This window comes from Emys orbicularis, chromosome 6 (genome assembly GCF_028017835.1).
Source record: "Emys orbicularis isolate rEmyOrb1 chromosome 6, rEmyOrb1.hap1, whole genome shotgun sequence".
NCBI classification, from domain to species: domain Eukaryota; kingdom Metazoa; phylum Chordata; order Testudines; family Emydidae; genus Emys; species Emys orbicularis.
Genome location: NC_088688.1, coordinates 90,988,817 through 91,004,930, shown reverse-complemented (window position 1 = coordinate 91,004,930; position 16,114 = coordinate 90,988,817). Strand labels below are relative to the sequence as shown.

The 16,114-nt window shown below is 38.8% G+C and overlaps 1 protein-coding gene across 3 annotated transcripts in view; it reads left to right on the top strand.

Moving 5' to 3' along the window:
• Positions 1–16,114, top strand: part of NTRK2 (neurotrophic receptor tyrosine kinase 2) — a 278,981-nt gene that overhangs the window by 16,183 nt on the left and 246,684 nt on the right. For all 3 annotated transcript variants that reach the window (XM_065406073.1, XM_065406072.1, XM_065406071.1), the window contains exons 2-5: positions 5,771–5,845; positions 6,133–6,204; positions 11,024–11,092; positions 15,571–15,728. In XM_065406073.1, coding sequence (XP_065262145.1) covers positions 5,771–5,845; positions 6,133–6,204; positions 11,024–11,092; positions 15,571–15,728 — 374 coding nt within the window. The remainder of the gene's footprint in view (positions 1–5,770; positions 5,846–6,132; positions 6,205–11,023; positions 11,093–15,570; positions 15,729–16,114) is intronic.

Below are 16,114 nucleotides of genomic sequence, written 5' to 3'. Positions count from 1 at the left end.
ATGGGGTGGTCAGTGTGGTGAATTCTAGTTCTGTTGGTAACACTGCTATCAATTAGAAGACACTCATAGAAATACATTAGAGCAGGATCAAGCCTGTATATTTGTAGAGGACCTGCTATCTGTCTGTCTGTCTATGTATTTAGACTGTGATAAGTGTCATGGTATTGGAGCATCTTCCAGGGGTTATATCTAATTAGGAGTCTGATCCTACACCTAGAGATTCCCTGTTTGAGTAAGGGTTGCATTATTGGGCCCTAGATGCATAGCTGTCCCTAGGGTACGGTGAATTGGGGTGACCGCTCTGGGCCCCTCGCTTTGGGGGGCCTTGCAGGCTGGCGTGATTGGCCGGCGTGGTCGGTCCCGGAAGTGACGGGTCGGTCCTGGAAGTGTTGGATTCATCACTTCCGCCCTGCCCCTCCCCCCCGAGGGACGGCCCTGACTAGATGAGTCTGAAACTTGAAAGTTTTGATATACAAGGTTCATACAAATATTTTCTTCATTTTCAATCCATGTGAGTTCACATCCCCTTAGTCTTGTTTTTGAGTCCTGGCTTCAAAGGAGCTCAAAATGCAACTCATTTGAAACTGCCAAGTTTCATCTGGTGTGTCACATCTGCATATTTCGCATGATTTTCATGCGTACTCATAAATCAGCCCAGGTTTGCTGAAAAGGTTCATAAATGTTAGCAAACCTTCTGATGAACCTTGTCTGACATTTGAGTTTGTAACAAAATACAACATTGGGGAGCTTTGCATGGTTTAACATTTCATACATATCTAGTGCTAATGCATTCTTCTAGCACAGACTAGAAACATATTTGACCTGCCAGTCTATGATGAGGTTCATCTAGTCTAGTTCAAGGTCTGGAGTGCTCTGCTCTTCTCCCCAAAGGACTGGACAAAAAATAACCTGTGGTGAAAGTTCCCCTGAAACCCAGAAACTCGTCACTGACTGTTCACCAGGGAATGTTTATTCATTTTGTTTTCAAAACTTCCCCCAGCAGTATGAACCAAAGCTTGCTGTTCTTTTTTCTTTATTTCTTTCTTTAGTGTTAGGAAATATGTTTCCCATAAAAGGTATTTTCTGGCAGCAGAAATACTACTGGAGCTGAATTACAGTATTATTCCCTTGTATCTAAGTAGTTAATATTAGTGCACTTCTGGTTTTTAACAATATCCTTGCAGCTCCAAACAGAGGGTGTAATTTAAATTATATTTGTCCAGAGAAAATGGAGTAAATCAAATAAATTAAGGGGACATGTTTCAGCTAACCAAATGTTTTCAGACTTACAAAAGGAATATGAACATATCACATTTGAAAATTTAGAATGAATCCTTTTTTTTCTGAACTATTCAAATCCAAAAGAATCCAAATTGTTTTAAAGACTGAAAAAGATATTGTTTTCATGCTTACATAATTTAGACGTGGTTCTGCTGATTTTCTGCAGTTTTCCCCAAATGTTTCACCTTTGTGCTGAGCAGAAGTAGGATATGCTCCAGTTCAAAAGGAAAATCTTTGAAAAAGTTATAAGTCTTTGAACATAAGATTTAAGATGGGCTTGCAATGGTGAGGTATGAGTATGTGATGTTATACAATTTGAATTGTGTTGAGGTGAACAACTTGATGTGGATTGAAGTATAAAATCAGTATGAAATGCGATTCTGAATGTCTTTATCAGAATTAATAGGCCTCATAATGGCCATGGGGAGATGAAGTTAGAGGTCTGGAAACAACTATTGTTAACTGATGAATGATTCAAGTAGGAGAGAGATTTGGTTGTAGTGTGATCCAAGGAACAGTATTGCTGACTGCTGAGGATTCAATTTGGAGCTGTAATTGGTATATGTGTTCTGATTGGTTAATATCTTTCCAAACCTCAATATTGTTATACTGTGCTGCAGTGTACAGTGGGATCTTCTGACTTATCACATGACTTCAGCCAGTCATGGAGTATGGATATTTTTCTTGTATGTTGCACTAAAAAATGTTCATTTAAGAGAAAGGATGAGTATTCTTAAGGCCAGGCAAGCACATTACATTTCTCAACATCGCCCACTGAAAGTCAGAGCTTTTAGGAATATTAATGGATAATGATAAGTAGCATCAAGGTAGAGTAGTTGTGAAGATGGTAAAAATAGTTTCCAGTCAGATAAGAGCTTTTATCTCAAACCTCTCTCTGGCTTAAACAAAGGATTATCTTATTCACTTTCCCTCCTAATATACATGCTACAGTAGCCGTATCTCTGTCTTTCTCTCAGCTATGAAATAGCTTTAAAGATTTAATCAAATAAAGTGTTAAGCAAAAGATAAAATGGGTAGTAAGAGGACACAACCTGTTTGTGGTAAGCTACAACTGTCCATTTCCTTCCCGTAGGGCTTCATAACACTACTATTTGCCTTTCTTTGATGACCTGTGTTAAAGGTGTTGTGTAAAAAGAGGCTGTACTGCAGTGGTTGCTTTGAGAGGAATTCTGGTTAACGCAGCCTGAATTTGTCCTGGGGCTCCGACATCATGCATGCAGTTGTGGCAACTCCTCCACTCCTTTCAGTTCAGGTGGCTGGTGTAGAGGGATAGCGCCATAGCCCAGCCCTCTTGGAAAAGCTAGCACCAGCACTGGGATGATGCAGTGGCTTGACCTTCTCCAGAGGCACAATTATTGTTATTACCATAGTACCTAGGAGCCCTAGTCATAGACCAGGACCCATCATCCTAGGTGTTGTACAAACACAGAACAAAGACTGTCCCTGCCCCAGAGCTTACAGTCTAACTTGGCGTGAGTGGGCTCCTTTTGACATCATACTACTCATCGAACCTGAAATTTGTCCCCTCATTTCAAGGGTGCTGGAACAATTTGTATAGTAGGGCTGAAAGCCATTGAACCAAACTGTAAACTCTGTGTATGATGGAAACCACTTCAATTCAGGGAGTGCGGCAGGACCCCCAGCGCCACTAATTCCAGCAGCCATGCCTCATTTTGTTCTAATAAAAATAAAATTAATGGAGATATCCCATCTCCTAGAACTGGAAGGGACCTTGAAAGGTCATCGAGTCCAGCCCCCTGCTTTCACTAGCAGGACCAAGTACTGATTTTGCCCCAGATCCCTAAGTGGCCCCCTCAAGGATTGAACTCACAACCCTTGGTTTAGCAGGCCAATGCTCAAACCACTGAGCTATCCCTCCCCCCCTGTAAAGGAACAAAACTGTTAGATTATACTGTTGATTTTATGTATTGTGCATTTAAGACCAGATCTTTGGCTGGTGTAAAGGATTCACTTCAGTGGATTTACACATGCTGATTTACACGTGCTGATTAAGTTCCAGTTATCAGAGTGTTATCCCACATTCTCATAGTGGGAGGTGCTGATGGAATAAATGAATGCTTTTATGATTTGAATTGGAATGGCTGATCTTTATGGTGTGTTATGTGGTATTGTAGAGTTATGTAAGTGTATGTAGCAACTACAACTTTGTTGCAGGCTTGATCTTCAGCTAAAATTGGTTGCCCCATCTCTCTTACCCTGATTCTATGTCCTTTCTGGTTCCGCCTTCCATGCCCCTGCATACATCTTCCTAAATTCCTGTCCCTTGATATTTCTCCCCAGTCTTCTCCCAGTCTAACTATGGTACTAATTATTGATTGAACACCGACCACATAGTGGGGGATGTGGCTCTGAAACCTCACAGCCATATTCACTACACCTAGAACTGAGCAGCAGGTTGTGATGTTTTGCTCAGGCCACACAGAACTGTGAGCCACTGTGTTACTGCTTTGCCTCACCAAGAAAGAGCTTTGCTGCTGCTAAGCTGTGTGTCAGCTCTCTGGCACACCAGTTCATCTGCCTTGCCAGCAAACTCTTCAGGCATCTGCCGGTCTAATCATTGCCCATGCTGGTAACAATCAGTGAACCCCAATCCCCCAAGTTCCCTCTCACTGGACACTCATAGAAGTTATTAATTTCACTGCCTCCAAAGAGACAGAGCACATGGCAACCTGTTAGGTTAGCTGAAGACTTACACTTCTCTTCAATATAACAGCACTGAGAAATGTTCTTGTAATAAAACAATAAGTTTTATTAACAAACAGAGGTTTAAATGATTTCAAATAAGAGTGAAAGAGAGATGAAAGGTTACAAAGACAACAAAATGTGCTGTCTAGTGACTAAAACTTATGTTAGCAAGTTACAATCTTTGTCTAAGCAAGTTTCTCATCTACAGTCAGTTCTCAGAGACTTCCACCACCTGGGTTGAAAGACCCACTTTTCTCAGTTTTCAAGGCCTCTTTTCTCCCTCAGGTGAGGATGCCAAAACGACTTTCTGTTTCTGCCTGTATTTCTCAAAGTCCATTGTCTATTTCAAGAGCCAGGAAGGCTTCCTGGGGGTACAGCTTCCATCCCCCATCGTGGTTGTTAAGTGGTCATTTCCCCCATTTTCTAGTTTGATGGCTTTGTTTACCTTATATGTAAATGCACTTTCATTGTTTCTGGCCTCGCCTTGCTCAATTTACATTGGAGACACAGTCAAGCAGGTGAAACAACATTCCTTTGTCTAGGACAGCTGGGATTATGCACTGCTTGCCAACCATATTTTAAGAACATATTTTCCAACACACATCTACTATTCTTTATACACCACCATACACACCTCCCACAATAATACTATCCATTTGCATATAACACCTTACATGCTGCCTTTTAGATACAGATCATGACTACAGTGTGTTGAGGCAATGAGTGTGTCAGGTCTGATGTGAGTTAAGGTATAGTGTGCCCTCTGCCAGTTGGCATTGAGAGGCTTCCAAGGTCACACAGGTAGAGGAAGATTCTGAATGACATCCCCTGTCATGCTTGAATACAGTTTCACAGAGAATGGGAAGATCTGCCTGATGGCTCTCAAATGGGAGGATTTCATTATCCATCATCTTTAATATGTTATTCATTGTTTTTGGATTGGCCCTTAATGAGTTTCAAGAGTTTAAATCAGATTGGTTTATAAAATCCATGGGATAACAAGGTTATGTAAGGAACTCTGTATTCTTTTATTATTTTACAATGGCTTCACTGTATTACTCTTATCCCAAGAAATCCTGCAGAGCCATCACTGTCATTTGATGCTCATATCTGCTACATTGGTGACACATAAAGAGGTTCCTGGTGCATAGGGTTGGCTGATGCTTTTGATCTATCATGATGCTTTCTCCTTTTGTTGTGTTATATTCAGCTGAGGCTCATCGTATGCATAATACAACCAAGAATGATTAGTTTGTTTTGTCTTCCAATTGTAGTATGGTGTAAATAAATCTCCAGCTAAGGGGCAGGGAGAAAAACAGCTTAATGAGTGATGATGTTAAATGTATCCAGTATTAAAAACTAGGGCCAGACTCTACTTGTGCACAATTTACACCAGTTGAGGGTCTGGCCTTCTTGTTATGCAAAAGTAATGAGCCAGGTTTCAGAGAAAGTGGCATTATAAAGAAATTTTGTTTATTATCTGCTCAGTGTGAAGACCTCCCTCTCTGTGCAAGATTGTTTCCCCTGAGTAAAAATTAAATGTTCTGCAACAAGGCAGCCAGTTAAATACTTGGGAAGGTGGCAAGAAGTATTTAGCTCTGCAGACACAAGAACCATGACTCCGTGTTGACTGAAGTTGGTCAGAAACCTTCATCACCTTTTATATTTCATCTATAAACAGTGCCTGAGACAATCTAAATAACAGGAACAGGTAATGAAGCCGCTTTCTTCACTTGCTTTCTCTGTCTTGTTTTTTCTATAGTTACATCGCAAACCAGCGGAAATTAGAAAGCATCAATAACAATGAAGTTGGACTTTATGTTGGACTGAAAAATCTGTGAGTATCTGACTTATTATTTTTGTTTAACATTAATAGTTGTAGTTTCTCTTACAATTGGATTTATAGGCCCCGGTCAATGAGCAGGGCCTAATTGTGCTGGGCGCAGTACAAATATGAATTAAAAAAAGACAGTCATTGCCCCAAAGAGGTTACAATTTAATTAATTACAAATGATCTAGGTTAATTGTAATTCCAAATCTTATTCTAACCATTATTATTATTTATTAATCAATTTTATTGTAACTGACCAACACTAACAATTTTAACATTATATGTTTTCACAGAACCGTGGTGGATTCAGGCTTAAAGTTTGTGTCCCGTCAGGCATTTCTGAAAAACACCAACCTGCAGTACATGTGAGTCAGAACAGCTCATGTCTTGTAAGACAGAACTGCCCAGAGCTGGTTACTTCCCTTCCCTTTCTTCTCTATATTCTCCTGGTATAAAGTGTTTTAAAAAGGGAAGTGTATAAGGATCTTTTGCTAATAACTTTGGCATGAAAGTGGAACTGTATTATAAGCAACTGGTGCAGGGGCAACCTGTTAATTTTGTTGTGCTGGATCATTTCCACTTTGGATTTGGCAAAGGATGAGTAGTCTGGAGTCCTCTGTGAAAACAACTCAGAAAAATGAGCAGCTCAGTTTCTTCTGTTTTTGTTGGTTTGCTTACATGTCCCTGAAGAAGATAGGTGCCTCTCAGTTTGGGCTTGTCTATCCAGTGTGTTAGTCTGCACTAAAGGGGTGTAAATTCTAGTCCACACCAGCATGTCATGCACTAACTGGCCCACGGGGATCCTGCTGTGGTACACTAAAAGTTCCCTGGTGAACATTAATGTAATACTGTTTGGGACCATGTTAACACACACTAAGGGCTTTTTAGCACGTGCCAGCAGGGTCCACATGGACCAGTTAGTGTGCGATATGCTGGTGAGTAGAATTTACACCCCCCCCCCCCCCACTGCAGATCTATGCACAGTGTAGACAAGCCCTTTGAGAAGCATAGAGCTGAACTCACTCCTACTTCTCACATTTAGGATTGTGGTCCCAATTCCGCAAGGTGCTGAAATGAGCAGTGGGGGTTTAGCACATTACATGAACTCTAGTTCAGCAAAGCATTCAAGTAAGTGCTTAAGTCTATCACTATTCAGCAAAGCTCTTAAGCACCTTCTTAACTTTAGGCATGTGTATGAGTGAATCAATGAGACTTAAACACAGGTATTAAGTTAAGCAGGTGCTTGATGGAGTGCTTTGTGTAATAGAGATGGGTTGCTGAATTGGGGCCAGGACTAGGTGCTGTTATACTACAATAAATTCCCTTTCTGCAATTTTGCTTTCCAAGAAAAATATGTCATAGGAGGATAAAATTAATAGTAATTTAATCAAAAACCTATGATATCTCAATTTACTGGTAGCAGTAGTAGGCTGTTACCCCTTATGTGTCCAAACTATGAGAGGGAGAATTAACACACGTTTTACAGGCATGTTAAATTATTTCATCTAGTCATTAATAAAGCAAATGTCTTTGATCAGAGCCATACCAATGCATAACCATAGAAATACCATATAAAGTAAGAGCTACTAGCTGGGCATATACTTGCTTTTCCCGTGACAACTGGTCATTAAATTATGATTTCCTTCTGAGCAATGATACAAGAGGGATTAGTAATCTTGCCAAACATGTAAAAAGCCTGGGTAAGACTAGAAACGATTACTTATTGCCACTTGGTATATTTACAATAGATGAGCCAAAGTGACAGAGCAATTAGCATGAAGGTAGTTCTGCGTAGGCCTTTGGATTTATTATTTCTGTAGAAAAACTCATTTGTTTATTCTTTACATGATTTCTTAATGAGTTTAAAAAATCTTCCCAAAGAGCCTGTTGCTTCAATGTCTGGGACCATTGAAATCAGTGGCAATGCTCCTAGGATACTGGGAACAGGATGGACCCTGAGATGTGGTCTGGGCAATGAAAATTGTGAAAAACTGAAATCAGTCACATTTAATTAATAGTAACCTTCTCAGCAAAAGACTAAGAAAAATCTTACATTTCATTTTAAAGCAAAAGTTTATGTCTAGCCATTTGGAGTTTATGGGATTTTTTTTACATATAAATATTCTTATGAAGATTAATGTTAATTGTATGAACTTTAATTTTGCTAATAGAAATATTATGGCTATAATCCTCTCACAGGAGAAATCTTTTAATGCAGTCACAAGGCTTCATTAAAAATAAACACTGTATTCTAACAACATAAATAATAATAGCATATAATAATATCAGATGCTAATGAATCTACTAACACACAGCTATTTAAATGCTTTTTGGCATCAACTTAATTTCTGGGCCAAACCTCTGTAGCCAAAATGCCTTTCCACAACTGATGTATGATGATTAAGGTTCAGTAATAATGTAAACAAAAGAAAGTGAAATGCTCCAATAGATATCACTTAAATGTAATTAATAGCCTTGCTAGTTTAATTCTGGTATTCTCATTGACCTTAGACTCAAATTACTCAACAATCACCTTTAAAAGCTATTAAACAGTGCTGTTGTAGCAATGCTGTAATTTATAAACTCAGCAGCAGTAACAATTTTTTTTAATAGACCTGTTTAATGCACTTCCTTTATATTAATACCTTTAACTGTAGGAATAAAGGTCACAAGTAGTGAATATTTCTTAAAACATTAAAAAGCCATTGTCATGTATCAAGAATTTACATAATTGCATACATTTTATATATTCAAATCTACTTTGGTATTTTTAGTGTGCTATCACCGTGGTATCTGAGTGCAGTGGACTTGACTAGATTAAGAAAAGAGACCTACATTAGCTATATATCTAATCCTGACCTAACTACAGCCTATTTCCTTTTCCCTGTTGTGTAAATACAGGCTAACACCTTTTATCTCGATATAACTGGTTGAGATTGGCCTCAGGCTCCTCGCTAGAGTCGACCTTGAACAGCTAAATCAAGGTTAACAGTATCTTGTATCTACAGTAGGAAACACTTGTGGTTAGGTTGGGATTAGCTAACACATGTTTAGTAACAGGGACTGGGGAGTTGATCTGATTTTTTTTTTTTTTTTAAATCATAGCGTAAATGTTTAGTACGAGGTTTTTTTTGTGTTTTTGTGATCAGATGAGAAACGGATCGGAAGTAGAGTGCATGAAGCAGGTTTTTTCTCCCCTCCTTCATCTTCTCTTCACTTCTCAAGCTGTTGAGCACAGCTTGGCTGTAGCTCAGGATCTAGGCCCTTAACTCTAAGTTAACAAAGTCTTATGTGTGTATATACTTATTATTGTGGATGCTAGCCATAATCATTCTTTACTATGATATTGAACTGAGGAGCTAACTTTTAATTACCCTCCCAGAAAAAAATAACTACATCTTTACCAACCATCTAGTAACCCTGGTCTATGTCTATTCACTTACTGTGGATTGAAGGGCCCAAAGCAGAGATTTTAGTAATCAATATAAAGTGCTCAGTTTATGAAAAATATATATAACAATAAATGTATTGACATAATATAGTTCAAGATGATATATATATAACATAGGACTCAAGAATTTCAATTGAATTACGTGTCAGTTTGAAAAATCTGAATGCCCTTAACTGCATAGAAGAAAAGACTAGTCATAAAGCCCTAAATGTGTCAGCCCATAACCAGGAATGCAGTTGAGCATTTTTGTTATTGTTTTCCATAAATACAGTGAGCCTCATTCTGATCTTATGTGCACTGGCATAAGTCAGAAGTAACTCCATTGGAGCTACTTGGCTGGTGTAAGCGAAAGGAGAGTCAGGCCCATGGAGTTTCTTATCATTTTACAAATTGTGTTTCATAAAGGTGGGGTAATCACAGGTGCTCCTGTGAGTCATTTACACCTGTGCAAAGTGACAGTTCGGTAAGGTAGCATGTTACACCCCCTTTTCACAGGTGTAAATGGCTATGTAAGGTGCAAGGCAGTGGAGAATGAGGCCCACTGATTTGAATGAGTAAGTACTATTCATATAGGCATGGCTTACAGTACTGGGCCCTAAAGCACTGGGTCACCTAACCTCCAGCCTCTAACACAGAGTTTGTCTAGCTCATGGAAAGAAATTAAGGTTAGGTCAGGGTTAGCGAACATGTGGTACCTAATTCTTACTTACCCACAACATCTTCCTGTTGTAGATGCAAGTTACACCTTTAACCTTGATTTATCTGGGCAAGGTCAAATCTAGGGAGGGCTAAGGCAGACCTTGATCAGTTCAATCAAGGTTAAAGGTGTAACTACATAAATCCCTGGTTTAAGTGCAAATTTCAATGCAACATTAACTATGGAGTCCCTCTCGTGCCTTCGTAATACCGTATAAAATGCATGTGGTATTTTGGCTCATAATACTAATTTGCACTGGGCTGTTGGCAGTGTTACAGTTTACTGCTGCTCTCTATACCGTTAACTAGTGCATTTATAGAACCACAAGAAAAAGTAGCGCTTTTCTGATTTGTGGAGGAAAGGCAGGGAACAATTTTTTTACAGGTTTGGGAGTGAGGCGTTTCTGATTAAGGTAAACATTTCTCTGTCCTAAAAAACTTGGCGAGAACCTTTCAGTTAATTATATTTGGAAGCAGTAAATGCTTAATTGACATAAAACCCCCTAATGTTAGCATTTTACAATTTTCCTTTTGATCTCTCTCTTATTGCACACACGGTTTTGAAAAGAATAACTAAAAGGCTTATGTTGAGGATGTGTGCTAGCATGTGGTTGGGGTTAGATGAGCGCAGAGTGCAGTGCAGACTCAAAGAAGGTATGGGAAACACCCATTTTGCTTATGGATAAATTGGCATGTAACCAACATCTGGACTTTACACAGGTCCTTTTGAAATGAAATCCACTGTTTTTTCTGCATGGCTAGAAGTGCTGAAAGATGAAAATTTTGTCCAGTGTTGAATTTGTTTATGAAGCTAGCCATCAAAACAAGGTACTTGTTGGATTAGGAATCTTCAAAACCATATTGGGCTATCAGAAGAATTTAGATCCCTATCCATCTCCTATTGAACTCAAAGGAAGGAAACCCACAGATTTTCTTGGGGGTTAGATTGGGCTCAATTTTCAAAACAACACTGTTTCTATAGTTTGGTTATGAAAACCAGAAATACTAATAAAATCTAATGTTCTGTTTTCTTACAGTAATTTCTCCAGAAACAAGCTCTCAAGTTTGTATAAGAAGACTTTCCGCCATCTGAATTTATCTGATCTGTAAGTAGTGAGGTTTTTTTTAAATGAAGATTATTTGTGTGTTTGAAATAGAATAGCAGTCTGAGAGCTTTTAGGGCTTGATCCATTGAAGTCAATAGGTGCCATTGTCTTTAGTGGGGCCAGAGTTTCATCCCATGTCTTTAGAAAAGATAAGTTGCCTTTGGATGATGACATTGTTTAAAAAAGGTATTAATTTAATGCAATACTGGAGCAAAACACCATGACATTTGCTTTCTCTCCAGTGCAACACAAATTAATTTGGATAAAACTTGCCTTTCCTTGTCAGCTTTAAAATGTTCTATTTTGAAATTGTTTCACATGAAACTATTGGTTTTTGGATTAAAGAAGGTGGAAGCCTGCAGTACCCTCTCTCTGTAGTATAGTAAAAAATTAACCACTTGCAGATCTTCATGTTAAATGTTTTCCTCATTTTCTTGTATTTTACTGGCCTTGCAGCAGTTGTGTGTTTGGCCATTCAACAATGTTTTTCCTTTCCTGAAAACAAAATTGTTCTGAACTGAAATAGATTTTACATTACAAATATTATATAACCATATGATTAACATACATTTTGCTTATTCTGGTTGTTCAAACTATGCATCTATATTCTAGGCTCTTTTAAGCAGGATGTATGTATATGTATTAACATATAACTTTCTCATATTTAATCATAAGTGAAAATAGGAAAAAAAAAGCCGTACAATACTTCTGGTGTAGTAATTATTGGTATTCCTGTTTATAGGTTGCGTTAACCTACACACAGAAGAGGTTAAGTATTTGGGCCCTGGCGTTTAGGGTTTGCTCCACTCAGTGTTGCAACACCTAACTACTTAAGGAGCCTGTAGGCCAGGGAAATTGTCAGTCACAAGGTAGGCATCCAGACTCCCCATACAATGCATGGGGAGTGCTAGGTGCCTAAAGAAAGGACTTTCAGAAGCCAGTAAGCTGAACAGGTTGTTTTGAAATGGGAAGGTTTCTGGTTTCTCAGAGCTCAGTATAAGATCAGGGCCCTGGAGATATAAAGTAGACAAGTCAGAAATATTAGCCAAGAAGAATGTGTTGTAATCTCAGACACCTTTTGGAGTATAGGAGAAATGAAGTGCACAAATCCCTGGCACCAAGATGAGATTATGCCCCTTAGGTATGCTCTATTGATGATTAAGGTGGTGTAATCACTTTACAGTCCACAGAACTTCATTCACTGGAATTTTCTTCCATAATTTGGTAATCACTGAGCATTCAAATGGAAAGAATAGCTAGCTGCAAAATGCTTCCATTTGATCTGTTCTGTTAGGTATCTGTAATTTTTCCTAAAATCCCAAACTCTCCTTACATTCCTCTCTCTGCACATGTCCACCCAAAAAAGGCACTTTTACCTGACATCTGGCAATAACTTTCATCTCTCTATTTGGTAGCTGATATCATCTCAGCAATAAAGATGATACTATTTAGATTGGTGCACAGTATCTTAATGCACAAAGCAAGCTGTTGAAACAAAAACGTATTGTCTGGGGTTCTGTTAGTGTTACTGAGCAACTAGGCAAAGACATGGAGCCATTTTTGCCCCCTGGATTTCACAAGTGTAACTGATAGCCTGAATTGGCTCAGGGTGACTGTGAAAAAGTACTGATTTCAATTCTAAGCCCAAATTCTGCAGGCATTTATGTCAGTATATATCTGGAATTACTCCACTGTATTAAATTGAATAACTTCAGTTTACACATGAGCTATACTGACCACCTCTGGACCGCTCTGTTATCAGGTGACCAATTTCTTATAGGTGTCATAGTTGAACTGGGTTTTGAAAGGGATTTGAAGGTGCAAAAGGTAGTAATTTACAAGTTAGTTCAGTGAGATCACAGTGAATCATGTTGATCTTTTTGAAGATGTTAGTGTGATCCCTGTGCAAAGGAAGAAGAGGGCTCAAGATGTGGACTGTAGGAGGGAATTGAAGATTCTAAATAAGCAAGAGGGGTTGTGGGAATTCAGTTCAATGAAGGGTTGTGGGAATTCAATTCCAGGCGGGTAGGAAAGTAGTGCTTATTGGCAAAGCGTCTGGCAGCAGTGGAATAGGAGAGAATATATTTGTAATGTAATCATGGGATTTATGCCATAGGCATTCAGCAGTTTGGGAGTAGGGACAGAGGAAATGGATGTTGAGAGTGAGCCACGGTTAGGAAAACTGGAAGAATACTACTTCCCTACCTCATAGCGCATTGCAAGGATAAATGATTAATGTTTGAGGTGGTTAGATACTACAGTGCTCAGGATCCATATAAGAAGATAGAGAGACAGGATGTAGAGGTAAGACAGGTATTTGTAGAGGTGAGAAGGCATGTGGGAACAGGGTTGGTGGGGAGAGAGGAGGATATAGAGTTGGTAGTGGTAAAGTGGGGAGGACAGAATGGATTAAGGTGAGAGAGGAAAAGCAGGAAAGTGGAAGAGACAGTGAGCTAGGGAAGAGGTCGGGTGTGCTTGGTGGAAAAGCAGTTGGAAGACATGGTATCAATAGGACAGTAAAACTGTTGTACAGTTGATCAGACAATAGGGTGGCAAATAGATTAAAAAGTCCAGGAGATAATTGACATCGGTGAGGATCCCAAGAATGGAGGGAAAACAGAATATTGGAGGCGGGATCTGAAGGATAGAATGTTGCCCATAAAGAGCTTGTGAGAAGCTTGCTTTAAATCTGACTTGTGGGTGTACTTTTGATAGAAGACACTTAAATCAAAGTGTAAGTGAATGAAATTTCAGGCCAGGGTGCGGTGGAAGATGTTCTCCAGACTCTGGGGAGAAGGGAAATGAGAAGCCGCTTTGAAAGGATTCTGCTTTAAAAACAAAATTGTAGCTGCAACTGCAGAATTACAGCAAATGAGATGAAAATGTTAATTGCTACTCACTGAGCCAGTAAGTGCATGGAAGGGACAATCATGCTTCTATTCCTCCCCTTTCTACAGAATGTCACCATGGTGTGACTCCCATGGGAAGTTAAATCACATTTAAAACAATGGAAGAAAACGGTTGCTTGGTTATTATTAACCAAAGAGAGATTTTTAAAAAGTAATTCTTATTCACACAAGTAGTGCCATTGAAATCAACTGGATGATTTGTGCTAATATAAATTATCCACAAAAGGTGTTGCAGCTCAGGTAGACAGACCCACACTAGCTCTGCTTGAGCTAGTGTGCTAAAATAGCTGTGTTGATGGTTTTAGCATGGGTGGCAGCTTGGGCTAACCACCTGAGTACAAACCCACCCAGAACCCTAGGTGTGCACCCTGAGCTGACACCCCTGTTACCTCTGGCTACATTGCTAGTTTTAGAATGCTAGCTCAAATAGCTAATGCATATCTATCTACCTGAGCTGGGAAGCACACTCCCAGCTACAGTGTAGTTGTACCTTTATGTGTGAAACTTGGGGAAACATGTTACTTTTCTGAGAAACTGACTCATGGGTTTGTCTTGATTTTCTACAAATTTGACATTTTAAATTGCTGCCTAATAATGAGAATGCAGCTTTTAATGCTAAAGGCAACAGATTTTGTGGGCAACTAGAATATAGCTTATGTGCATCATGGTCATTTGTGGAGTTTCATTACTCTTTTTATAATGAAATGTCTTTAGGGGTCACAAAGAAATGCTGACAAACGTATCAGTTGGAACTCACCTGTGCTTTTAGGAGAAAAGGTGAAATCCTGGACCATTTCTGAGTCAGGCATCTGGATTGTCTCCATTATACTTCACTCAGGCTTCATCACATTACATTGGGCTAAGGTTTTCATGATTATTGAAATTAGAATCAGGTAGGCGGGCTAAACTCTGATTGAAGTTCCATATAGTGTGCTGTATAGCTGCGTGGTGTTTATACACTGGATTACAGCCCTTTTTTTAGTTAGGTTCTGGTTGATATTAGTTAAAGTCTTTCACTGTGTCATCTTCCAGAGTCATACGGATGATTTCTTCTTAAAGGTGTGTGAAATTCTTGTTTACAACTAGAGTTGTTAAACTTTAATCATAATATGGGACTGAATGGGTCCATAAAGAGTCCACCACATACAGCGATGAAGTCTTTTCAGGAGTGTACTTTATAAATCAGTAGACCAAAATCCACTATGGAACAGATTCTGATCTCCATTTAACTGGTAAAAATCCAAAATGATTTCATTGAAGTGAATGGAGTAACTTCACGGGTGAAATTGAGATCAGAATCTGGGCCTGTGTGTGGTATCTCAGATCTGTGATAAGCACCATGGACCAGATCTTCAACTGGAGTAAATGGATTATAGATTAATACTTCAGTGGAGATGTACCCATTTATACTATTGAGGATCTGGCTCCATAATTTTATTAAGCAAAGTATTTTGCTTCTAGGCTGCACTTGGAGTGACATTTAAAAACAAACTAAAAACCTACACAGCAATGTTTCTAGACATATGATGTCAACTGATTTTTTTTTAAATGATTTAATTTTTGCTATAGGATTCTAGTGGACAATCCGTTCAAGTGTTCCTGTGATGTTATGTGGATCAAGATATTTCAGGAGACCAAGTTTTCTAACACAGAAACTCAGGATTTTTACTGCATAAATGACAACAACAAGAGGATACCCCTTTCGGACATGCAGATCCCCAACTGCGGTAATATACTTTAAAGTAAAACAATTACGAAGTTAAGTTACTGCCAGGCAGGAAAAGCAAACATGCTTTCAGCTCTTGGCTTCACGATGGTATATTTGCCACTGCATGAAATCTCAGGAGAAGGTCCCTCTGACTCTTTACACCTTGTGGATTAATATTGTGAGCTTTAGTTAGAATGTTTTTTTTTTTTTTTAAATCTTTTAAAAATAAACTGTTGCTCAGAAATGCATCAGAATAAAATAGCTAAATATAGAAATGGTATATATATTCATTAAATTGAAAAGAATGCTTTCAAGATGAACAGACCCAAAATGTTACCTACCTTAAAAATGTTATTTGTAGCTTTCACAGAATCCCTAGATTAATAGAATCTTTATTTTCCTTTA